At 40.3% G+C, this 26,917-nt stretch overlaps 1 protein-coding gene across 3 annotated transcripts in view; it reads left to right on the top strand.

Moving 5' to 3' along the window:
- Positions 1–16,148, top strand: part of MAPKAPK5 (MAPK activated protein kinase 5) — a 53,309-nt gene extending 37,161 nt beyond the window's left edge. The window contains exons 10-14 of one of the 3 annotated variants that reach the window (XM_007489824.2): positions 5,705–5,825; positions 7,634–7,764; positions 8,047–8,168; positions 9,283–9,387; positions 12,210–16,148. In XM_007489824.2, the coding sequence (XP_007489886.1) occupies positions 5,705–5,825; positions 7,634–7,764; positions 8,047–8,168; positions 9,283–9,387; positions 12,210–12,304 (574 nt within the window). In that variant the 3' untranslated portion in view covers positions 12,305–16,148. Of the gene's footprint in view, positions 1–5,704; positions 5,826–7,633; positions 7,765–8,046; positions 8,169–9,182; positions 9,388–12,209 lie in introns of those variants that run through there. The other 2 variants (XM_001371115.4, XM_056821742.1) reach the window with 2 other exon arrangements.
- Positions 16,149–26,917: the final 10,769 nt, after the last annotated feature.

The raw sequence follows: 26,917 nt of genomic DNA, 5'->3' as shown, positions 1-26,917 counted from the left end.
TGTATTCCCCTGGAATCCGAGCCAGATTATGTGCCAGTGATCAGCTTTCCCCCATTCCTAGGTAAATAGTTGACAAGTGGTCACTATGGCTACCCAGGATGGATTGTCATATCCTCTGTGACCTCCATAGACTTGTTATTAGAAAGCATGAATTAGAATTTGCAAATGAATATTAGAGGAGAGAATTGAGGTCTTTTAGGATTTCAACCAACTTTGAGCTTATTTTCATATTAAATTTTTTTCCCTAAATTTGGCAAAAAGGAGCATTTTCAAATAGAAAGAATTGAAAAAGAGGACTGTACGTGAAATTGATTTTCCTTTATATACATCTTGTTTTGTCAGTTCTGAAGCTATCAACCTGTTTCCTCTTCTGTTCTGGAGCAGCTAGGTAGTACAGTGGATAGAACTCTAGGCCTGGAGTTGGGAGGAACTGGGTTCAAATATGGCCTCAGACACTTCCTAACTGAGTGACCCTGGGCATGTCACTTAACTTCCATTTTCCAACCTTTACCTTTACCTAGCCTTTCTAGCCTCCTCTCTTATAATTGATAATGAGAAGGGTAAGGGTTTTTAAAAAACAGAAAATGACCCTTCTACTCTGTGCTCCATTTTATTGTCTATTGGCAGCTCTTGTATGGGAGGAGATGGGTGAGGATCACACAGGATGGGCAGTCACAGAGGAAGCTCCAATGTGGATGTGATCACAAAGTCATTTGAGTATTAGACAGTGTTGATGGTCTCCCTCCACTCCTCATTAGTACTTCTTTTCCTGAAACATACCCCCCAAACCTGTGTAACTCATGAGTGTTGCCAGACAACACAACCCCACATGTTGGCCTTGTCTGGGAACGTGTGTTTCTTGCTCCACCTTTTTTTTTTTTGGAAGGAGGGAAACTGACTTCCTCTCTATCCTCTAGAAGTGTGCTTGGCCTTTGCACTGACTGATGCTCTGAAGGCTTTCTTTCTGGTGTGTAGTCATTGTACAATTTGTTTCCCCCTTTCTGCTCCCTTTCCACACAGTCTTCCAGGCTTTTCTTTCATCTTTGATTTTTTTGAAAGACTATTGCAGCAAGGGCAGGTCAGACAGGATGGAGAGAGAAGTGACTTGGGTGCAAGAAGAATTGAATTGGCAGCAGTGCCGATGCCCAGCTGGGCTGTGGTTGGACAGGTGTGGGCAACTTGAGGTTTGGGAGAAACCAGTGCTATATGGATAACAGCCTGGAGCACCCTGTCTTATTCAGGAGGACTCTCGGTAACTGTTCTCCACACTGTTTGAATGCTCTTAAAGGGGTCTGGTGAATAGAGAGCTGGACTTGGATCAGGAATATCTGGGTTCAAATCATGCCCCCAACTCTTACCAGCTCTTTGATTGTAAGCAAGTCACCTAACTTCTGAATGAGCTTCATGCAAGTTCCTAAGACTTATTAATTTACCTCCAGCAGAATGTAGACTCCTTGGTAGCAGCTAGGTGAGTTGAAAGCCAGGGCTAGAGACAGGAAGTCCCAGGTTCAAATGAGACCACAGAAACCTCCTAGCTATGGGACTCTCAGCAAGTCACTTAATCCCAGTTGCCTAACGTTTCACTCTTCTACCTTGGAAATAATACTTAGTGCACATTCTAAGACGGAAGGTAAGAATTTGGGGGGAGGAAGGGAAGAAGGTCTTATTTTTATCATTCCATACCAAAGCATACCTTAATTAATTATTTTTGGTTAGTCCAGACCTTTGATTTCATCAATCTCTAGGAATCTCCTGGCTTGGAAATTTCTTCTGACTAAGCACATCAGTGACTCATTTGTGTCTTATAGCATTCTCTAGGACATGAAGAGTTTAAGTTACTCCCTAGTCTATGGTCAGATAAGCCAAGGTGTGCCAGAGGCAGAGATAGGACCATGTCTTTTTTACTTAGTCCAGTCTTCTGTCTGTTACACCAGAACACATATGGAACAGATGCTTATTAAATGCATATTGGACCGAAGCTTTCCATGGGCTGAGGACGGGGTGGTCTCTCTAGTGATCACTGGCTTACAGATATTGACATATTGGGGGAAATGGATCCAGGAGGGCTAAAGATCATTGCTGATGGTGGATGATAACAGAAAATAGAAATACTTAGTTCTTGTATTGTTTCTGTTTTCTCTGCCAAGGAGAATATTCTTTGTACTGGAAAAGCTAGAAAATAGCTTAAAGAGAAATCTGTCTAAATCTCAAACAAATAGGGAATGACTTTTAAGTCACCTGTCCCAGATGAACTCTTAAGGATGCTGAAAGAATTGGTGACTGGGCTAGCTAAGGAAGCATCAGTGATTTTGGAAAGTCCCTGGAAGAGAGAGAGGTAGTGCAGAATTGAGGAAAGTCAGATGACCTGGTTTTTGGCAAAAGGAAAGAGGAAAATGGCGACACATTAGTAGAGTCTTCCAGAAGGATACTGGATTGCCTGAATAGTTAGTGGACTTGTCTTCTCTTTGGAGTCTTCAGACAGAGGTTAGGTGCCTTCTTGCCCAGGGTGTTGCCCAGCACTTTGTTGATATGCCTATTCAGATTGGGTTTCGACTATTGTAAAAGTTAAATAATAATATTATATTTTAAGCGATTTATTAATCATCATTAGGAATCAAGGAATAAAGAAGATACAAAATAAAGACCACGTGCCCATGGCTGGCTAGCCATTTTTTAGTCAATCCCACTCACCACCATCAATGCTGATTCTACATCAGAGAGAGGAAGCCTCCAAAGCCCACGCCATTTATCCTCTGTCTATAGGAAGTATGTAATGACAGGAAGTCAGTGGGCTCTTAGGATATGTAGTTCTTTTTTAGGGTAACAGATTTTCAAAACTAGTACACTAAATGGTCACAGGTCTTCCAGCTCCATTTCCCTGTGAGGAACTGAGGAATTTTATAGATGATCAGTCCATCAAAACTCATTTTTTAAGTGCTTACTGTGTGCCAGGCATTGTGCTAAATGCAAAGGATACAAAAAAGGAAAAAATCAGCCCTTGCCCTCAAGGAGCTTACATTCTAATGAGGAATACATACTACATATGTATAAAATTAATGAAAGGTTTCTCAGAGGGGAAGGCACTTATTAGTTTGGAAATAGGAAAAGGCTTTGTGGAGAAGATAGGATTTGACATTAAAGATATGTTGGGAATTTTTTCACTCAACTCTGCATAAAACAAGGTTGCTTGAGGGCTTAGGCGCCATGCCCCACTTTAACTGTTTTGCCTTAAGCAAAACTGAATCTCTATTTCTTCATCCATGAAGTAGGAATTATCTTTTCTACTTCTCTTAATGCACGTATAGTATATGTTCCAGAATGCTTTTGAAATGTATCTCTATATTTTATGCCTGGACCTGTCAAACCAATTCCCTTCTGTTCAGTTCAACAAGTATTTTATTAAACACCTACTTTGTGGTACTACAACTGGGATGAAGAATATAAAGACCTCAATGAATCCTCCCCTTCCCATAAGAGGCTTGCTAGTCAGGTTCTCAGACAGGTGCTCCTGTATGATACAAGCCCAGGCTGTTTGAAGTGAACCTTATATTACAATCTGACCTAATCTGGGAAGATTGACCTTCAGAGAGTGCCTGAGGCTAGTCATAACACAGAAAGGAAACCACCCCTGCCCTCAAAGAGCTTATCCTCGGTCAGGGAACAGGTACCACCAGATAGTTGTGGGGAGGAATGAGCAGGTAATGAAGAAGATCAGGAAAAACTTCCTGTAGAATGTGGTGCTTGAGCAGAGGCCTGAATCAAGCGAATGATTTTGTGAAGTGGAGGTGAGGGAGAAGAGCCTTGAAGGGTTGGGGAGGGGGGATGGTTATTGTAGAACCACAGAGATTGGAGAAGGACCTTTGTAGGAGAGAAGAGCAAAACCAATTTGGCTGAACCATCAAGTATATGAAGGGGAATAATGTATAATGAGACTGGAAAGGTAGGTTGGGAGCCCGGTTCTAAAGGTTTTTAAAAGCCAGACAAAAGAATAGTTTCTGTTTTGTATGAATATGCTCTAGAGCTCCACTACAGTGACTATTTCAGTACTTTTTTTTAAGCCCATGCCTTCTGTCTTAGAATCATTACTATGTATTTATTTGTATTTATTGATTCTAAAGTACAAGAGTGGTACGGGCTAGGCAATGGGTATCGAGTGACTTGCCCAGGGTCACACAACTAGGAAGTGTCTGAGGCCAGATTTGAACCCAGGACCTCCCATCTGTAGGCCTGGCTCTCAGTCCATTGAGCCACCCAGCTACCTCCCCATTTCAGTACTTCTTGTCATACAGCTCTTCCTCTTCAGTCAACTCCATGCCACTTTTCATATGTTTGTTATGGATAGAAGCCCTTTCCCCAGGCAACTCACTTGCTAAGCTAATTTGGTTCTAAGCCAGATAACATTATTGTAAGGCATGCACTGAGAAATTGGTTATTTCCTAATTTATGACACTTTTGCTTTTTATAGATTGATTCTTGCCAGTTTGCCCATCTCTATTTGAATGCCATTAACCTATTGGCAAGTGAAGTTTAACGGAAAAAACTCTGGACCTAAAGTCCGAAATTCCTATCTAAAAACAGGGTTTATATTCTAGTCTACTACTAATTCTGGACTACCACACAGTACTGGTGGCTCCCTTGGCAAATCACTTAATCGCTCTGGGCCTTAGTTTCCTTATTTGTAAAATAAACTGATTGGGCTCACAGAATCCCTTCCAAGTCCATGATTATATGATGCTAATGGAAATCTTTACTTTGTAGAAGATTTTTTGTTAGTTTTTCTGCTATCACTCTTTCTAGAAAGTTTCACAAATGACCTTTGTAATTTTTAATTAATGTGATAACAGTCTAGGTTCATTCCAGATAATTTTTTTTTAGAAACGTTCTAGGTTCATTCTAGATACCTCCCCCCCCTTTTTTTTTTAGTAACTTGAACTGAATAGTCTAGAGTCACAAACCTTAAAAGATCAACTGGGTAACTGAGACTCAAGTGGAAGAACTATATAGTTAGGAAGAAATGCAATAGAAGCCAAATATGTTAGCTAAGGATAACCAGAAATTGATTGATTGGTTCCCCAAGTCTGATTTAGCCATCCATAGGTTATACTGAGTTGGAGTGCTGATGCCCTGCACTCAGAGGTACTGATACTTCACTTTAAACCAGTATCCTTGGAGGTAAGGCCTAGGTCACAGTAAAAGTCAGAGCAAGTCTGTGGTCCTTCTGACAGATCTGTTCCTTAGAAGCCTCATTCGTACTCACAATTGGACAGAATAGCCATTCAGTTGTAGTCATTCCTTCAGTAAAATACTTAATATTCAGAATGTGGAGTAGGAAGTTCAGAGACCTTCTAAATATTATTGAACGAAATCCTTTTCTCTGTGCTCCATCCTTTCTGCTTCTGCCAAGGCATCCATCTGTAACCTCAAACCAAGCAGGCTTGATCCTGATGACAGGTTAGCAGTTCAGCCCCCCTGTGAATTGCCTAGGGATTCTTGAGGGGCCAGCAGGATCAGCACTGAAATTCCCTAGGACTGATTTCTCAGGCACAGGTTTTTTTATTTACTTTCAGCTTCATCAAACTTGACTGGCCAGTTGGGAAAGGTAAGGAGAAGTGGGAATAATGAAAACCAACTTGAGGACAAAGGTTTATACCAGGTTTCTCAGCAGCAGTTTACATGTTGGGCTTGTTTGTCTTCTTCCCCACAGGTTGCTAAAGGTCAAACCAGAGGAGCGACTTACCATTGAGGGGGTGTTGGACCATCCCTGGTTAAACTCAAATGAAGCACTGGACAATGTGCTGCCATCTGCCCAGTTGATGATGGACAAGGTTTTTGATGACTCCTCTTTTCTTTCTGGGAAAGGCTGTTCTAGGAGGAATGTGGGGGCCCAGCTTGATCAGTCCCAAGGACAGAGTTTCATGTTATCATCAGCTGTCCTTTTAATAGATGGACATTTGTGGTGCCCAGAAAGGTGGTGTTAAAGATGACATTTGTGCAAAAGAAAGCATTTATTTTCATAAAAGATTAGACCACAATTTGGAAGATATACTTTAAGGAATTACCCAGGTCAGAGGGGTTGAAATAAAGGCCTCTCTATTGCCAGGCCCTTTTCTTAGATGTTTATTTAGCTCCTCCTTTGTATTCACCACTTGCACTTAGTATTGTGAGTTATAGAGAGGTGACTTCAAGCTATTTAAAACCTTGTTTCTAATATAGAAAACAGTTGTAAAATAGTATAAGGGATTATATAATTGTATCATTTTGTACCTCTGAAAAGGGTGGTGGATAGAACACTGACCCTGGAATTGGGAGGACCTGAGTTCAAATCCAGCCTCAGACATTTACTAGTTGTGTAACCCTGGGCAAGTCACTTAAACCCTGTTTGCCTCAGTTCCTCTTCTGTAAAATGAGATGGAAAAGGAAATGGCAAGTCACTTAGTATCTCTAAGGCTTTCAGAATTCAGGAAAGAGGGTGACTGACATGGGCCTAGAATAATCAGATAAAGATTCTTAGAGGAATTAGTATTTGATCTGGTTCTTGGATGAGCCAAAAGTATTTCCAGGGGCTAGTGAAACACTATAAACAGAATTCTAGAATCTGAACACTGAGGAAAATGAGCTTGACTCAGAAAGTTCGGTGGGGAGAGATTCTGAAAAACCTTGAAAGCCAGCCAGACTAGTTTGGACACTACCACAGGATCCATTACAAGATTTCTGATGGCATAAGGCGATAGTGAAAGTTTTAGAGGTGAGGACTAAATGCTTCAGCGTAGATACACAGTCTGGTTGAAGTCATGAAAAAGGATGAGCTATTCAGAAGAATGAATGTAGGGACAAAAAAGCCAGAAGACCAAAGGCCAAGCCACCTTTAGGGAGCAGGAGGAAGAGGAAGAACTACAATTTGGAGTATTCTTTAGTTAGTCTTCTGGCAAAGCTGTGTAATAGTGCCAGAAATTAGCTCTCCAAACTGATAGAAAGCTATGACCGTGAGCAAATCTCTTAGTGTCCCAGAGACTCATTTCCTTGTCCATTGTATAGCGATGCGAATAGTTGCACTTCTTCTCTCTTAGGGTTCGTGAGGATCACATGAGATAGTGTATGTAAAAATGCTTTGGTAACCACAAAAAGAATATGCAAGTAAATATTATTTCTACCATCAACCCTTTTATTACTACTATTATTGTTGCTGTTACTACTAGTACTACTACGACTTTATTTTTTAAAATCTGCTTATTCTTTAGTCATCCCCTAACTCAGATGTCCTTTGTAACGCACTTGCTCTGATGGGATCTTTATCTGGTTTAGTAGACCTATCCCTGTTACTTAGAGGAGGAGAGTCTTCTGTCAGCACAAACTGTATCATAGTTCTAAGGCAGAAGAGAATGGTATGAGTTAGGCATTGGAAGTTAAATGACTTGCCCAAGTCGCAGAAGTCACATTTGAACTCAGGGTCTCCTGTCTAAATCTTTCTTTACACTGAGCCATAGCTGCCCCCTGGAATGGATTTTAATGGTTTTGAGTTTCCCCAAACCTGCTCATCTGACTTTTTAAATTACTCAGCCAGAATTTATTAATTGCCTACTCTCTGCCAGGCACTGGGACCAATGCTAAACTAACTCTTCTGCTTTCTATTCAGGCAGTAGTTGCTGGAATCCAACAGGCTCATGCAGAACAACTGGCCAACATGAGGATCCAGGACCTCAAAGTCAGCCTCAAACCCTTGCACTCTGTAAATAATCCCATTCTCAGAAAGAGGAAATTGCTTGGGTAATTTGGTTTTGTTTCTGAATTGCTTTATTCCCTTACAAACAAGTAGGCTAACGTAGTTTGGTTCTGCCTCCGATTTTTCAGTTCCCTTCCCTATTTGCACATGCCCCGGGAGGCTCTGACTCAGTATGCTCAAGACATTATCAGGATTTGGGAGATGCTACCATAATATTGTTGGAAGTCTTTGTCCTTGGATGCATGTGGGGTTAGCATCTTTTCAGAGATTTGGATGGTGAAATCTGACTTAAAAAAAATATCCCTCCCCTCCCCCCTGTTTCATAGCACAAAGCCAAAGGATGGTGTCTATATCCATGACCCTGAGAATGGAGCAGAAGATTCTAATGTGGCTCTGGAAAAGCTGCGAGATGTCATTGCCCAGTGTATTCTGCCCCAGGCTGGTAAAGGTCACACTCTTTAAGAATGCTTTCTGTGTGTGTGTGTGTGTGTGTGTGTGTGTGTGTTTGCGCGTGCGCACTTGTGCATTTAAAGACTACAGGGTAATCCTGTGTCCACTAAGTAAAGCTGACCCTAAGACATGTCATCAGTTCTCTGTCTGGGTTTCTTTGCCCTTTGTGTTTTTGCAGAGAGGGACGTGGTGAAATCTCTGAGTAGATAGATGTAGTCGAGAGCTTTATTTAAAACCCAGCTGCGAGGTAGAAATGTGGCCTGAAACTGCATAGGGAATCAGTCTAAATGGGATCAGAGCCATGTGTGTAGACTGGTGAGCATCTTTTCCAGCTCCTTGGTTTAAGAATCTATGGGCAAGATTTCAATCAGCATCTTGAGTGCAGGACAAATGACCTCACCGACCATTGCTATTATTTTGGATCTGTACAAAGTGTTCCTAACTTGAGGCCCTTGGTGTTTGTGGGTAATAATCACAGATTATTACATTCTCCTTTGCTTCTTGTCAGACACTAATGGTCTTTGCTGCAGCTTCCAGAGAATTAACTGAAGCACCTCACTGGTCTCACCCATTTTTCTCAGCTATTCAGATTTTAGGAAAATTCCCACAATTTCCCCAAAATAAGCTCTTCGAAGTCAATTAATTCTTTAATGGCTGAACTGTTTTTGAGATAGGAAATGAGCTCAAGGAAATCAAGTAGTTCATGGCACTTTATCCTTCCTGTCTGGGAGTGGATTTCAGAGTCTCACAGTCCTTGGCCAGGCCCCTCTGCACAAGGTTTGATCAAACCTAATAAAGAGATTCATGTTTATCCTCCAACAATAAAGATTTAGGGCTATGCTCTGAGAGGAAATGGATGTCTAATGATTTGGAACTGTTTGGGTTCAAGTAGAGAAGGATAGTGAGGCTGGTGAGGGTTTACATATTTGATCTTTGATAACCAACTGATCAAAAATCCTGTCTCCTGGTCCTTTCCTTCCCTCCTGCTTCCTTTCTCCTTCCCCTTCCCCAGCCCCTCCAAGCCTCACCTAAGGAAAGGGTCTTCTCTGATGCTCCTTCTACCCTGTGCTGCTTCTGAGAAAACACAACTTCCTGTTCATCCCTTTCAATAGGAGAGAACGAAGACGAGAAGCTGAATGAGGTGATGCAGGAGGCGTGGAAGTACAACCGGGAATGCAAACTCCTCCGAGACACCCTGCAGAGCTTCAGCTGGAATGGTATGGCCAGCGAGGGTAGAGTTGGCTTTTCAGAGAGCTCTGTCTCATGGGTCTGCCTGAGGCCCACCCTGAGATGCTGTGCTGAGGTGGGCATGTTGTGTCTGGCGAAGGTGGCCAAGATCCCAGGCTTGCTTTAGGTAGCTTCTCAGCAGTGGTGACGATGGCTGCTAATATCTCAAGTCTTAGTGATCAATTCTTAGCATTTAGGGTTTGTGTCAGGGGAGAGCAACACCGAAGCATTCATTCTAAGATGAATGAATGGAGCTCTAAGGTCTGATAGCTCACAAGATGTAGAATTTTGGGGAGAAATCACTGATGGAAGAAGCCTGTACATCTACTGACAGCAAATGACAGTTCTAATAGCTTCATTTATAGAGCACTTTAAAGTTCAAAAAGTGCTTTACAAGTATTGCCTCATTTGATCCTTAATAATCCTGGCAGGTAAGTGCTATTATTATCTTCTCTTTATAGATGAGGAAAAGGAAGCAGAGGTTTCATGACTTGTCCAGGGTCACACAGCTAGGAAGTGTCTGGCTTCAGGCCCATTTCTATTCACTGTGCCATTAAGCTGCCTCTTCTAGAGTGGAGGGAGAATAGGCTTAAGTTCCATAGAACCTTCCTCCTCTTAAATGAACCTTAAGTTAGAAGAAAGTAGGGAGCACCATTAATCAGAATAAAGCAGTTGTTGTGGTTCACTGGTTTCAGTTAAGTCTGATTCTTGGTGACCCCATTTGGATTTTTCTTGGCAAAGCTAGTGGAATCATTTGCTGGGGTCTTAACTTAAAGTTTATTTTCCATGAGGTATTCAAACAAAGGCAAACTGCTTTGGATGGTGGTAGACCTGATGGACAGACTTCAGTTCCTGGGAGATCATCAGAGCCACCCAAATTGATGGAGAATTAGAGAGTTGCTCAAAAAGGACAGATATTTTCCCGATTTTTTTTTAAAGGAAGAGAGTATTTGTACCCATTGTAGACCAACGAGTTTGATTTTGAATTCTGTCAAAATTCTTGAATACATTTTCAAAAAAAATGCTTAGTGACATCTAGAAAAGTAAGTAAATGGTGTGAGAACAGGTTGTGGTCTCACCATTTTTCCTTTTTTGAGTTCATTTGGTTACTAGACTGGGAGCATGGAGGAATGCCAACTTTTGAATGTCTCAAGCTTTTAGCAAAACACTTAGAAGACTCCTTCATGGTTTCCTGGTGGATCATATGGATCAATATAGGCTTAAATGAGTGTGCACTGTGGTGGATTTGAAATTAGATCCCTCAAAAAGAGCCATTCATGGCATAACATTGATCGGCAAGGAGGTTTCTCATGGACATCACTGAGATCTTTGCATGTAGAGAATGGAATATTTCTATCGGCGGATCTTGGATGAAGGTCATATTGGCAAGCTTCTCAGAGATGGTAGATATCACACTTAGAAAGTGCAACTAACTTGCTGGATGCCACTTAAGAATTCAAGATTTTGACAGTTTACAATACTGGGCCCATCTTGCTGAGCTGAACTTTAATATGAAGGCTTAGATTTGGGTTAATAAAATCACATTCACGAATAAAAGATGAGGGAAGCGTGGCGATGTGGCAATTCATTTTCATAAGTCTGAGTGTTTTAGTAGATAGAGTGCTAAACTTGGAATCAGGAAGACCCGAATCAGATCTATCTTTAGACATTGACTAACTGTATGACCTTGGGCAAGCCACTGAACTTCTGTTTGCCTCAGTTTCCTTAGCTATCAAATGGGGATCATAATAGAAGCCCCCACCTCCAGGGGGTGGTGAGGATTAAATGAGAGAATATTTGTAAAGCTGTGGACATAGTCTCTTGTACATATTAGATGCTTGTTCCCTTCCCTTCCTCATTATGATTCAGCTGCCATAAAAACTAACACAATCTTAGGCTAGCTGAAAAGAGCAAGCGTTCAGAATTAGGAAGAATGTAGTCCCCTTATATCCTGCCCTCGTCGGGCTACATCTGGAATAGTGTATTCCGATCTGCCTGCCACATTTTAGAAACAGCATTAATAAGCTGCTGACTAGCATATTTAAGGACCTCAAGACCATGCCATAGTAAGATCGATGAAATGAAATGGAGATTTTCAGCCTGGAAAGTGGAGATTGGGGAGCTGAGGTGAGGAGGTTAATGGTTATTTTAAAGTATTTGAAGGACTGTCATGTGGAATACAAATTAGATTTATCCTGCTGGTATCCAAAGGATAAAATCCTAGTTGTTCAAAGGCAGAAATGATTAAAAAAGCAGTTTTAAGGTCAGTGCCAGAAATGACTTCCCAACAATGAGAGCTGTCCTGGGGTGGGATGGATAAGCCCTGGTTAACAGTGCCCCGAAGGTTCCCTTCTACCTCCCCCAGTTAGAGGTCTTCATTCAAACTTGTTTTTCCAATTCTGTGAGCCAAGAGAAGAGGAAAATTCCTCTGTTGTCTTTCTGTAGTTGCAAATTTGTTGCCTTGTCACACCATGTGACCTTTATTTGTCTATAGAGATTCCTACTTTGGCAGAGATGAACTCTTTATTTGGTAGAAGGCTCAAGGTACTTCTTAACTCTCCCCTGATCTAGGTGATAGGGCGGGTCAAACCTTGATGGTTGAAGATCAGATGAAAGTATGCCCTGGTGATCATGCTTGGGCATTTAGAGATTCCATCCTGAGTCTGTCTCGGACAGAGCTAGGTTCTGTTTCTAATCAGGCTCAGGCCCTGGGAGCCAGTCCACTTCTGGATCCCTGCCTCTGGGGCTCCCTCTTGCCAGAGCAAACTTATCAAGACTGACTTTGTTCTCTCTCTTTTTTTTTGGGTTACAGGACGTGGATTCACAGATAAAGTGGATCGACTTAAACTGGCAGAAATTGTAAAACAAGTGATTGAAGAACAGACTGCCTCTCACGAGTCCCAGTAGCCCCAACCTCAGAGCATTAGTTTGGTTTTGGTTTATTTTTTACATTTTGAAAATTTATTCCTTAACTGTACAAAGTAATTTTTATGTAAATTAATAAATCATAATTTCATTAAATTTCCATACTGCTGGAAGATGCTGTATAGGTGTAGATACAAGAATCATTGGTACTGTAATATTTTTTTAAGACAAGCTCAGTTCTTAGAGATACATTATCACTCCTGTATTGTTCATTTGTATGTCTCTCAGACAGGACAGGTGATGTCACCAAGATCCTTTGATCTGTAATAGACCCAGAAGCACCTTACCAGTGATGAGCAGCTAAATAGTTCTAGGAGCCTTTCTGCTTAGTAAGAAGCTGGAATATCATCTATAAACTGTGGACTATATAATCCATCAATGCTCTCTGTCCCCCCCCCCCCCCCCCTTTCAATAACCATCAGGGCTGGAGCACCGATGGAGGGAGCTCTGTTGGCTTTGGCTCCAGAGGGCCATCAGGGACAAGCCAGTGAGCAGCTTCTTGGCCCACCTGGCCTCTGAGGCCAGTGTCACTGTGCTCTCCTCAGTTTTAGGGATTCTTTGGGGCAGAACTTGTCTTCTTTCTCTTTTCCATTTTTCTCCTGATCTTTCTAGGGTGGAGCAATGAGGTTCCCTAAGGTTTTCTCTTTGTGAAATGGTTAGGAATGAAAAGGATTTGAATAGTTTAGTAAAGACAGATTCTTGTCCATTTATTCTCTTTCTGCTTGTAGGTCCCCAGTGTTAGACTTATTTTTCCAGACCAGAATTTCTCTCCCTGTTGCCTTTGTCTCTCATTTTTGTTTTCTGCTCCTCCTTCCTTGTTCCTATATTATTTCTAAACCTTCATTGCAGGCTTGGAAAGCTGTGCATCATATGTATCTGTTGACTCTCAGACTGGCCTTCCGCATTATTCAGGCTTCTCCCCAAATTTGAGCTCTGCTTTGAACTTCTTTTTGACTATGTCTCTGCCATCCTGATCCCATATTTTCACTCAGCTCTCATAGCCACTCATATGGAACATAATTCTGAGCGTGGCTCTCGAAATGTAAAACATATCTGTTTAGTTTTCTAGTTTTCTGTTCTGTGATATTTTCCTGTAAGAGGGTTGTAGAGAGACTTTTGGTACCTTTGTAGGTAAGCAGGCTAGGTGTTGTAAATTGAGGTACCATTAGGGAAGAGAAAAAGTAGGTTTGTTAATTTTTATAGCATGACAGGTCAGGCAGCTAGCACTGACTTTAAGGCATTTTGTGAGGCACTGGGGACACTGAGGCAAAAGTGGAACAGTCAGTGCCTTTAAGGAGTTTGTGCTCATGCTGGGGTGAAGCAGTCTGTTAACCAGCAAGCACTGATTATGTCCCTACTTACTGTAATCAGCCCCCACTAGGGCAGGGCTCCAAGGTTTACAAAGACCTAAGTGAAGCGGTCCCTGCTTTTAAGGAACATCTTCGAATGTTCTGGGTCTCCAGTTGAAAACTTGGGCCACTTTGGCTGCTGCTCAATGGCTGCTCAACTTTTCTCCTTTTCTAAATGGATCTTCAGAGAACTACATGGGGCCAACTCTGACAGTTTATAAGAGCAAGTGTAGCCATTCAGAGAGGCCCTTTGCTCCCAGGGCCCCCCCTCATGTTGCTCTTCAGCTTGCCCAGCCCTCTTTGGCCAAGCTTTCCACTATCAAAAAGGCCATTATGTGATCATGGTTACAAATTTTTATGTTCTCTGTTGAGAGAGAGCAGCAAAGCCTAACCCTAATGGAGTTCAGGAGCAAAGAATAGCATATGCTTTTTCTCTTTACTAATCTGAAAACCTGTAGATCAGAGACAGTTGCAAAGACCCTACCTTGTTGTCTGGCATCTGAACACCTGGAGTTTCCCATCTTCCCAGTGACAGAGGGGAGGTTCGAGGAGGAAGTGGGGGTGTGTGGCATCTAGTGTAGGGCTGTGTTGAAAGTAAACACTTAGTGTTTGAGGAGCACTGTTGTCAGCCTGAGCTTACTATCACTCAACTTCTAGGACATCATTTCCACCATAGAGTTCTGATGAGTTGGACACTTGAAAACCATCACCTTGAACTCTCATTCTTTTTTGTTAGGGTTGGAAGTGATGATCTTTGGCCAAGGCTTAAGGGGCCACCCGAGGTGGTGATCATCAGTCCAGAAAAGAGGGCACGCGTCTTGGTTCCCATAGAGGAGCGGAGCTAACACTGTGTAGACCATCTGGGGAGTCTGATCCCCTGTCACTTAGCCATGGCTGTCCTGGGCTTTGAAAGAGCAGAGGGATCGGTGTGGACGGTGGGCCCCAGGATGCTTGGGATCCAGGGACCCCTATCCAGTGACTGCTGCCCTGGCCTCTTTGCTCTGTTAGTGAAGCAGAAAGCAAATTGTAATTCAGACCTGAACAAAACTTTCATGCGTTTCTTTTTGTCCGTAGCAGGGAACATCCTACTCTTGAAAGGCTTTGACATGTTACTGCTAATGCGTGAGCCTTGTGATTTGGAGAGTTGATAAGAGGACTGCTCCTGCCTAGAGTGTTGAATCACATGAAGTCATCAACTATAGACTGTCTTGACTTTTCCTCATTGTACCTCTGACCCTCTCCCCCTCGATTTATTTATTAAAGCCATTGTTCGTCAGTGAAATGCCTTTGGATCACCCATAGTTAGGTGTCTGGTAGATGGCAGAGCCATTCCTACCTGTGTTCGTGTGTGTCTTTATAAACGTAAACGTGTATGGGCAGGGAGAGGGTTGTCAGAAGTTAGTGTTTGAAGTGTGTGAATATAAGGAATTACCCTTTTTTAGTGTTCATGTTGAGTTTATCCATTTGAGAAAGGACCAATTTGAAGGATTGGTAGGCAAGAGTAGCGTAACATAAGGTCAAAGGTCAAGTGATTGATTTCAGGCATGTTATGTCTAAAACAACTGTGTTTTAGAACAAAGATGGGATGTAATTTAATTTCTAATTATGCTTTAATCCTTTAAGTGAAAAAATCAATAACAATTATCAAGAGAGAAAATGGACGTAAAGTTATAAAATCATTAATGTCAGCTATTGTGGAGCATGGTGTAGTGGATAGAGGGCTGGCCTTGGAGTCAGGAGAACTGTTCTGCCTCTTATACCCACTGGCTGGGTGACTGGGGCCAAAGCACTTAACCTCTCAGGGCTGCTCTAATTAACTCTGAGTCTAAGAGTAAATGGTGCAGAGGAGTTGTGGATCTGCCTTAAGTATAGGGAATTTCTAAAGTAGGAGTTCCCTGTGCCAGTGGAATCAAAGGTCCAAAATGGCCCTTTCCCCTAAAATGATTACTCTTAGGCCATCTCACTCTGATTTCAAGATAATCACTCAATATGTAATTCCCATTGTTTTTGTGAAGTCCTGGAGTAATTCCAATTGTTTTTATGAAGTGCTGGAGGAATCTCTCCCCAGATTCTTCAGATCGAAATGTTCACATTGGACAATTTTAAACAAATGTTCTTTTGTGTGAAGTGCAAAGTCAAAGATGTGTCTAGAAATCATTTGATCCTTAGGGGGTATTCTTTTGAACTAGTGACCCAGCTACCTGCCAGTGTGTTCTCTTCTTGTTGGATGATGGAGAGAAACTGTCATCTACTCCAGGAGAGAATTATTAGAATTTAATGATGAAACCATTATCCCAGGTAGTTTGTTCTACAACAGTGGTGATATATGAGATAACACATAGTACCTACCCTTCATTTCTGTGTCAGGTCAAGAATGTTTTCCTTTTTCAGTGTTACCTGTATGCTTATTTTTATTTTGGAATCAGTATTATATTGTAAATATTCGATATTGTTGTATATAAAATGATTTTACTAAAGCTAAGAGACACCGAGTCTTATTTTTAGAATAAAAGGGAAGCCACAGGAACATACTGGACTATTCACACCAAAAGGGCAACAGCCTTTTTTGAGTTCAAATTCAGGCCTGCTACTTGCCTATGTTTGGGATCTTGAGTAGGTATTCATTCATTGGGCTAGTCCCTTTCTTTCTCTGGGCCTCACTTTCCTCTCTGCCAAATGAAGTGGTGGGACCAGATAATTTTTAAGGGCATTTCTACCCTAGCTCTTAATCTGTGGTCCTTGTGTTTCAGTTAAATGCCTTACAGCATATCCATATTCATTTTAGCAAATAATAATTAGGTGAATGGCAAAAAACTACAAGCATGAATGTCATCTGTGTTATATATCGTACACCTCCCTATGCACCAAAATATTGTGACAGAGTAGAAAAAATTTTTAATTGTATTTATTTGCAATTCTGAAATGTGGGCTTCAGAAATTATAGAAAAGGGAAAAGGAGTAACTTTGTGCTCTATTCCTAAGAAATTTCTCAAGAGAGTAAAACTGTATATGCAAGTCGATTTGGGGGGGAGGTGTGTGTGTGTGTGTGTGTGTGTGTGTGTGTGTGTGTGTGTGTGTGTGTGTGATGTTATAAATCTGTTGACCAAAAATTGTTTCTAAAGAAAATGCCAAACAATGACTGACTAAAAATCTTTGGGAGCAGAGTGAATACTGCACTTAGGAGCATAGCAGAGAATGGTACTAGTTTTTTGGAAAAGAAGTGAGCAGAGCCCTTGGCCTTGACCACAGATATGTGAAGCACTCCCTCCTGTACCCATCTCAACACCATCCTTTTTGGTTCAGAGATTCTCCTAAGGAAGGGGAGATGCTTGCTGTAGGGGTGGTGGTTACAGTGCCTAAGGCTGAAGGACAAGGAGAGATTTTTTTTTTTCTCAGAGCTTAGTCCTTAAAGCCTACTACTGGCAGAACCCTCTACACAGGCAAATGGAGTTCCTACAGGGTGCCCACTTATCCAAGTATCATTAAAGCTGTTTTGGTTCTGGGAGGGTCACAAAGTCAGACAGAGTGAGAGACAGAAGGGAGATCAGCATGGGGAAGAGGTAGACTGGGTTTACCTGATATCCTGGGATTTTCAACGACTGGAACTAAGAATACCGCAGGCATCACCTGAAGATTTTTGATGAGGGGCCATGTCACCGCTGGAGCTTGGAACAAAGGTGAGATGCTGAGAAACACCCCAAAATGTCAGCTGTTCTATGAAATCTCCTAACCTCTCTCCTTGCAAGCAGAGACCATGAAGAGGGTTGAGGTCATCCCTTCACAGATTTTGGTTATTCATGCTGTCACGGTAGGTGCTACCATGTAAGTAATGTGACCTGAAATCAGTGTTATTTTTTTAAATTTTATTTAATTAGTCAATTTAGAACATTTTTCCTTGGTTATAAGAATCATATTCTTTCCCTCCCTTCCTGTAGCCAGTGCTCAATTCCACCAGATTTTACATGTGTTCTTGATCAAAACCCATTTCCATGTTTGCACTAGGATATTCATTTAGAGTCTACATCCCCAATCATATCCCCCTCAACCCATGTAATCAAGCAGTTGTTTTTCTTCTGTGTTTCTGCTCCCACAGTGTTTCCTCTGAATGTGGATAGTGTTCTTTCTCATAAATCTCTCTGAGTTGTTCAGGATCACGGCATTATCACTAATGGAGAAGTCCATTACATTCGATTGTACCACAGTGTATATCAGTCTCTATGTACAATTCTCCTGGTTCTGCTACTCTCTCTCTGCATCAATTCCTGGAGGTCATTCCAGTTCACGTGGAATTCCTCCACTTTATTATTCCTTTTAGCACAGTAGTATTCCATCACCAACATATACCACAATTTCTTCAGCCATTCCCCAATTGAAGGGCATCCCCTCACTTTCCAATTCTTTGCCACCACAAAGAATGCAGCTATGAATATTCTTGTACAAGTCTTTTTCCTCATTATCTCTTTGGGGTACAGACCCAGCAGTACTATGGCTGGATCAAAGGGCAGACAGTCTTTTAGCACCTCTTGGGCATAGTTCCAAATTGTCCTCCAGAATGGTTGGATCAATTCACAACTCCACCAGCAATGAATTACTGTCCCAACTTTGCCACATCCCCTCCAGCATTCATTACTCTCCTTTGCTGTCATGTTAGCCAATCTTCTAGGTGTGAGGTGATACCTCAGAGTTGTTTTGATTTGCATCTCTCTGATTATAAGAGATTTGGAACACTTTTTCAAGTGTTTATTTATAGTTTTGATTTCTTTATCTGAAAATTGCCTATTCATGTCCCTTGCCCATTTATCAATTGGGGAAATGGTTTGATTTTTAGTGCAATTGATTTAGCTCTTTATAAATTTGAGTAATTAGACCTTTGTTAGAGGTTTTTGTTATGAAGGTTTTCCCTCAATTTGTTGCTTCCCTTCTAATTTTGGTTGCATTAGTTTTGTTTGTCCAAAACTTTTTAATTTAATGTATTCAAAATTATTTATTTTACATATTGTGATTTTTTTTTAAACTCTTGCTTGGTCTTAAAATCTTTCCTTTCCCAAAGATCTGACATGTATACTATTCTAGTATGTTATTTTGAAAAAAATATTTTAAGAAATCTCTGAACTTAAAACATTCCAAAAACAAGCATTTCCATATATACAGTAGAGTACAAAAAGAGAATTGGGTATGAAACTTTGAATCTCCATCTCTTGCCTCTTACTTTTAAAAAGAAAAGTATGTACAGTGATCCCTCACCTATCATGGGAGTTATATTCCAGAGATCCCTGCGATAGGTGAAAATCCACAAAGTAGCAGCATTATATTTATTTTATTATTTATGTATATTTTAAGGCTTTATAAATCCTTTCTACTCTCCTATAAACCTTTTCCAGACTCTTATTAACCTATAGTCACTGAGCCAATCAGTGCACAGGATATAGAACACAGTACTGTGGTTGTCCACCTTTCATTCCATCAGCCAATAGTGGGCAAGTGTAACTCCAAAATACAGAATTAGATTTTTTTTTTTAACCCATGATACAATGAAGCCCCGATAAGTGAACTGAGATATATCCAGGGACAAATATAATATAAATTCCAAACCTCACTTTCAAAACTGGCTTGTTTATCTGTTCTTCCTTTTGAACTTACTGCTGTCTAATGCACGTTAACATTTCAATAGCTCACTCTAATTTTTATTTTCTACCCTTTTAATTATTATATTTTAAAAATCAAGTCTTTATTATCTGCCATTCCCACTAAGAAAAAAAAATTAATTCTGAAAAATAAAACCTGCAATATAATGCACTTTTCTTCCTTTTAGCAAGGCATTACTCTTGCTTATTTCCTACCTGCTTCTCCACTAACTGCATCCTATTCAAAACCAAGAGGAAAAAGAATAGGTAAACTGAATCTTTCACCTTTGTCAGGAGGTAAGGAACAGAATCCATCCTAAATCCTCTGGGTCATTGATTAGTCATTGTGCTGAAGAGAGACCTCAAGTTTTTTGAAGTGGTTTGTCCTTATAATATCATTCTTACATAAACTGTTCTCCTTTCACTCTTATCTGGAACAAAGGAAGATTGAACACATACATATAGTTTAGGGTACTAAATGATAGTTATGCATTTACACTGACTGTCCCTTTGGCTTAGAATGACCTTCCTCTTCATGCCTGCCTCCTGGCTCCCCTGTCTACAAGTATCAGCTAAAATTGAGCTTTCTGTAAGAAACCTTTCCTACTTTCACTTTATGCAAATACTTTCACTCTGACATTATCTGCAATTTATTCTGTATATATCTTATTTATAAATAATATTTTGCATATTGTCTTCCCATTTGATTATAAGTTCCTCAAGGGCAGAGACTATTTTTGCTTTGTGGCCTGTTATTTACATACTTAAAATAATACGTGGCACTGAATAAATAATGAATGTTGACTTGACTTGAAATTCAAAAAAACTTCCCTCACCACTTCCTCCATATTTGTATAGATCTCTCACCCCAGTTATGGGAAATAGCAAATTCCAACTTCTTTTCTTCCTCCTTTCTTCACTAGTGTATTTCTTTACCACTCCCCTTCTCTCAAAAATCTGAGAACAGAACCAATCAATTTTTTAAAAATTTCCTCATTTTTTTCAAGTGATTTCCATTTTTCTTTTAAATATCTAAAAAAATTGTTTGAGTTCAAAATTGTCTCCCTCTCTCTCGACTTTCCTCACCCATTGAGAAGGCAAGCAATATAGTACCCGTTATTCATGTGGACTCATGTAAAACCTTTCCTCGGCATTCATATTACAAAAAAAGTGAAAAGCACACTTTAATTCTCATTCAGAGTTTATCAATTCTTTCTCTGGAAGTGAATAGTATTTTTCGTCATGAGCCTTTTGGAATTGCCTTAGATCACTGTACCTAATTACATTTGAAGGCATTAAGGTTCAGAAGGGATACTTGTTTCTTTCTCCCTAATTAGAATGTTGGCACTACGACATCATATAACTCCTTCAATTGTCCACATTAATTTAGTTTTCTTTTGATTCTTGTGTTGGTATTTAAAATTCAATCCTGATCTTAATAGCAATCCTTGAAAGTCCTTTGTTCCATTAAAAGTAATCACCTTTCCCCCACCCTAACCCCAGGAATATCAGATTTTCAGGTTAATTTATTCTTGGTAATAAGCTTGTATTTTTTTGACTTTTGGAATATATTTCAAGATCTCCTCTAGTTTATTGTAGGAGCTGTCGGGTCTTGTATGTAACTGATTATAATCCCTTGATACTTGAATTTCTTCTTTCTGGATCTTTGTGGTATTTTTTTCTTTGGCTCTGATAGTCTTGGAACTTTTACTTTTTGGAGTTCTTTCAGGAAATGATCAGTGAATTCTACTTTAACCTTTCCTTCTAATTCTGATATATTTGTTCTTTTTTTTTTTTAAACCCTTACCTTCCGTCTTGGAGTCAATACTGTGTATTGGCTCCAAGGCAGAAGAGTGGTAAGGGCTAGGCAATGGGGGTCAAGTGACTTGCCCAGGGTCACACAGCTGGGAAGTATTTGAGGCCAGATTTGAACCTAGGACCTCCAGTCTCTAGGTCTGACTCTCAATCTACTGAACTACCCAGCTGCCTCCTAATTCTGATATATTTGGGCAAGAAATCATTTGTGATTTCTTGAAATATGGCATCTAAACTTTATTTAGTCATGATTTTCAGAGTCCAAAGATTTTTTAAAAATCCTTACCTTCTGGCTTAGTATTTTTTTCTACCCTTTTATTATTCTAATTCTAATTCAATTCTAAGACAAACGATCAGTAAGAGCTAGGCAATTAGAGTTGTATCTTGCCCAGGAAGTGTCTGAGGCTAGATTATGGAATCTAGGACCTCCTTGCTCCAGGCCTGGTGCTCTATCCACTGTGCTACTTAGCTGACCCTGCCAATTCTTTTTTTTTTTTAATCTGTTGATTCTGTTTTTAATCATTTTCTGACATTTTGCAATCCATGTTCTTTCCCTCCCTCCCACTTCTTCCTCATCCCCAAGATGGCAAGCAATATGATAAAGATTGTACACATATTGTATTTTTCCATATTCTTCCTGTTGTGAAAGAAGACATACATTGCTTATACAATAGAAAAATTCAGGAAGGAAATAAAGTGAAGAATGGTACGCTTTGTTAAACTTAAAAAACACATAACTATTAAATAGTTAGAAAAAACACTTTTTAATTAAGGAAATGAATGAGTGCTTTATTAGAACTCCTCTCAAAGTTGTGTGCTACAAATCCACAGAATCCCAAGACCCTAGTTGCTCTGGTCACTGACCCCTTGGGAGAGCCAATGGCCCTAGATTGAAGACTGGGAAGAATAAACTAATTTGGGGAATTTATATACTTTTTCTGAAGAACTGAGGACTAAAGATGGGAGAGAATAGTTGATTGACTTTACAATGATCACAAAGAAAATGAGGAAACCTGGACTGGAAAAACTGAGAGGCTGACCCTTTACAATGGACACAAAAGGGAAAGATTCCCTCCAAAAGGCTGGGCTACTTTGGTGAAGGACTTTGGCCCAAGGGAAGAAACCCCTAAACTACTCTAGAATCTATTGTTAGTCTGACTGAAATTCTGACTTCCTCTCAGGGAGAAACTTTCAGGTGACCAGGTCAAACTGGAAGTTTTCACCCCTAAGCTTAGCTAACCTAGACTGGGCAGGGGTGGGAGGGGTTGGAAGGAGGAGTCATCAGATCTCACTAAGCTGCAAGCTTGGGGGTTTCTAGAGTCCATGGTGACACCTTCAATCTACTTTCAGACTCCATTAGTTCCTTCTATGGAAGCTTTATTCATCATGGAACCCTTTGAGTTGTCCTGGATCCTTGCATTGCCAATAATAGTTAATTCATTCACAATAGATCATCGTATATTATGCTGTTACTGTTACCTTTTATTCCTCAGTTAAGTATCCATGTTGACTTTACCTTGGTATATGCTGTTCTGTGTCTAGTTTCTGCCATTCTGTTTTCCCATCACTTTTTGTTGAATAATGAGTTCTTTTTCCAAAAGATTGGATACGTAGGTTTATCAAATACTAGGTTTCTGAGCCTATTCTATACCATTGGTCTACTACGATGTTCCTCAGCCAATACCAGATTGTTTTGTTTTTTTTCCACTTTATAATACAGTTTGAGATCTGGTACAGCTAAGCCACCTTCTTTCATCTTTTTTTTTTCATGAATTCCCTTGAAATTCTTAGCCTTATATAGTTCTTCCATTTTTTTTCTAGCTCTGTGAAATCATTTTGGTTAATATAACACTGAATGAGTAAATTAATTCAGGTAGAATTATTATTTTTATTGCCTACCAGTGATTTTGTAAAAATCCATAATCTTTTAATTTAGAATCCATACCCTGTATTGGTTCCAAAGCAAAAGAGTGGCAAGGGAAAGGCAAAAGGGGTTAATTGACTTGCCCAGGGTCACACAGCAAGGAAGTCTGAGGCCAGATTTAAACTCAGGACTCTCATCTCTAGGCCTGGCTTTCTATCCACTGAGCCATCTACCTGCCCCTGAGTTATTTTTAATTATATTTCTACTTGGCCTGTTTTCCCGATCTTGATTTGTAACATTTTTTTCAATTTAAAAAATTTTTGGATTTTGTTCTAATATTTCACGTAGTTTTATGGAGTGAATGATTCCTGTTTAGTTTAGGGCCTGAATTGGATTTTGGCCAGTGTTTGACTTTGCCCTCTTCTGTGATTTTGGATTGAATGCTCAGCTCTGCTTAATCTTATCTTCTTGTTACCTTGATTGATACCCACCTCTTGGGCCTGCCTCCCTCCTTCCTTCCTCCTTAACATTTTGATTCATAGCACCGAGTCTCTATCTCAAAACAGTTCAAGGGACCTCAGAGTTCTTATGTGCCTGGGCTTTCCCAGTCTGAGTGCTGCCCGAATATTGGTTGTTGCTTCCCCCACTGTTTAACGGTCTATACAGTGAATTTCTGATGCCCTGAAGATTTATTACCACCCTAGAAGTGGCTTGAACCACTATAAAGGAGAGTCACTTGCACTATTGACTCTTTTACTCTCTTCTCCTTTTCCAGTAAAGGGAATTTTCTCCTATGTCACCTCCCCTAAGTTCTCACATCTACCAATCACAGTAGACGGTTTCCAAAGGACAGGGCATTCTTAATTCACACCTAAGTAAGTTTAAACTTTTGATTAAGTTCACACCTGAAAAAATCTCTGAGTAAGTTCTCACCTCTTTGCTCCTTGTAAATTCACAAGTTGCCTGACCTTTATAGGTACTTAGCACCCTTTTGTATTAGATCTAAAAATAGGCACAGCTTAAGAACTTTTGCCTTACTATAAGTATGGGTTTAAGTATTTTTCATTGTTCAGCAAGGAGTTTCTTCCCCTGAAGCATGTTTAAATAGGGGTGGAGTAGAGGTCTCACATTCCTGATCTAAGTTCCTTCATTGTTTAAAATGGGGAATAGTCTTAACCAAATCTTATGAAGTAGGGTCTGAGAATTTTTTAAGGTTCACAATCCCCCCTGATTGGGAGACTAGTCTCCCCATTGATCATTTAACATAATCATCTTGTAGTCCTAAATGCACTTCTAACTATAGATATACACAATATTCAATTTTCTAAGGAAATTAGAGTAGTGAGGAAGGAATAGAAAAGAAAGTAGGCAAAACCAATGTTTTGCTAGGCACATTGACAGAAAGCCAAATTAGGGGCAGTCCCTTTTGGCATAAATGTGTACATTTACAATAAACATTCAATCAAACTTCAGTTCAATCAACCATATCCAAAGTTCATTCTTGATCTTCTTGATGAAATGTAGGTTTTCTGCATCTTTCTGCAACAATTCATTTTCTGTATTTAGGAGTTATAAAGCTTCTTCCTGTAAACCTTAAAATTTCTTAGACTTATAAATGTTGGAAATTTCACCATTGGGAAATTTCATACTTGAGAAATTTCCTATTGATAGTGGGTCTTGGCTATTGGAATGTGAACCCCATTGGCATGGGAGGTTCCTCCTCCTCTCTTCTTAAGATTACTTTAGGACAGAAACCTTTTGCTGAACAATGGAAAGGACTTTAACCTATGCTTAAGCATAGAACAGGAATTTCTTTGAGTCATGATTGATTTTAGAATTGATACAATGGAGATACTTGGAATCAATCTCCACCCTACTCAGTCCTAACAGGATTGAGGAAGGGCTGCAGCATAGATCAAAATTTAATTATTCTAATCTCTACCCTACTCAGGGTAACAGGATTTAGGAAGGGCTGTAGCAAAAGATCAAGATTTAATTATTTGAGAATATGACCTCCAACAGACATGTGCAAAGCCACAGACCTCTGGGCGGTCCTGGGTTAAGCTAGAGCCACCATTGGCACAGGGAAAATGATGGACAGTGATTGGTAGATGTGAGAACTGAGGGGAGGGAACTTGGATGGTTTCCTTAAAGATAGGGGGGTCTGAGGACTGAGGGGGTGGTTGGAGAGTTTTGGCTCTGAGTGGTTGGAGAGGTTCTCTGAGAAGCTTGCTCTGAAGGAAGCTGAAGGTGGGGGCCTCTGAGACTGTTTCTCCATTTTGGTCACGTGAGTAATAGGGACTGATCTCCTTTCTTTGCCTCAGCTATCTAAGGGCTTGGGCCTTTTGGCCCAGCCTAAACAGAGGGGGTATTTAAGCCCTATTCCCTTCTCTCCCCTTTCTCTCTCCCTCTCTCTCTATCTCTAATTCCTTTCTTCCTCCTGTTGTAATTAAACTCCATAAAAGGTTGACTGCTGACTTGAGTTTTCATTTAGGAATTACATAGCTGAATTCCTTGGCGACCTTAAATTAATATATATCAGTCTTTTAAAGTGATTTCCTTGTCACATTCCTTGAAGATCTTTTCTTGAACAAAAATCACAATCTTGGATTTTTATAAAAATACAATCTCAAAAAATCAAAATTCTTGGATTTTAAATTAAAATACATGTGTTCTGACTGAGGCAGAGGGCAGAAGTACTCTCTCCCGAGTCCTGGACAGTCTCCCTTTAAGCCATGTCATAAATTTGGCCGTTTCACCCAAATTTCTGACTATTCCTGCCTCATCCATCGAACTATTTCTATTCTGCCTCCCAGGAAGCATGCTGGACCCCCTACACAAGCTCTTGCCTTCCCCTTCCTATTTTCTAGAGAGATTACAAAATAATATTAGCCTGAACTCCAGGCAGGAGCCTGGAGAAGACACCTATATCGGGCTTCCTTAAGCGCCCGTTTTGAAATAGCGCCCTGTGCCACAAGTGTCCCTTTATTCCCTTAACAACCACTTTGAGTAATAAAAAGTTCAGATAACTAACCCCAGATGGAAAAGGATGAACATAAAATAGGAACATAAAGGCCCCAAGGCTCTTCTTCCCTTAGGACATCGACTCACTGGAAGCCACTAGCAAAGAGTCATTGGCTTCTCAAGAGGCCGAAGAAACTTGACAGCCAAAGCCTAGAGGCCGATGGTTTTAGCTACAGCCAACCAAAAAAGGCTTCAGCCAGTCACCCAGCTAACCAACTGGAACTTCTTTTAGAACCTCAGTGCCCACTCCAGGCTCTCCTAAAGCAGGCTTCCTAGACACTCTGCGTGGAGAGACTGCATCAAAGGAGAAAGCTGGCAGCGTTTGCCCACGCGCTAGAACCCTGTTACAAAAGAAACTATAGAAACACACGTGTGTATAAATATGTATAAATCTACATGCAAGTATGTGTAAAAACCTATAAGTATGTACATGTATGTGTAAATTTATATGCACACATACATACATACATAAAGGTCACGGACCCCAGGTTAACCCCTTTCTGAAAGGGAGTAATTAGAGAAGGAAAGTGACATCTGGGTGCCCTAAAGCCTGAAATGTTGCCTCAATTCTAAACCCTTGCTCAGGCTTGGCCGGCACTGTGTTTCTCGTTTGAGATTGCCACAAATTGCAATTCGCAAAATGGCGTATGGAAGCAAGATGTTTCAAAACCATATAGAAATTCTGCTCATTTCTAGATCTCTCTCTGTAAGCAGAAGGGATAAGGATTTCTTTAATTAGAATAATTATTTTAAAAACATTGTTATTTAATTATATTAAATGAATAAAAATGGTTTCTGGCAGACTTGTACCCAAAATATAGAGTACAAATCTTTTTTTCCCCCCTCATAAAACAAAGGGCTTGCTGAATAAAAATGTTGAATATGTAAGAATTAAAATTAATATACAATAACTCAAGTA

Source organism: Monodelphis domestica, chromosome 3 (genome assembly GCF_027887165.1).
Source record: "Monodelphis domestica isolate mMonDom1 chromosome 3, mMonDom1.pri, whole genome shotgun sequence".
In the NCBI taxonomy this organism is placed as follows: Eukaryota; Metazoa; Chordata; class Mammalia; order Didelphimorphia; family Didelphidae; genus Monodelphis; species Monodelphis domestica.
This window is presented reverse-complemented; position numbering and strand designations above follow the sequence as displayed.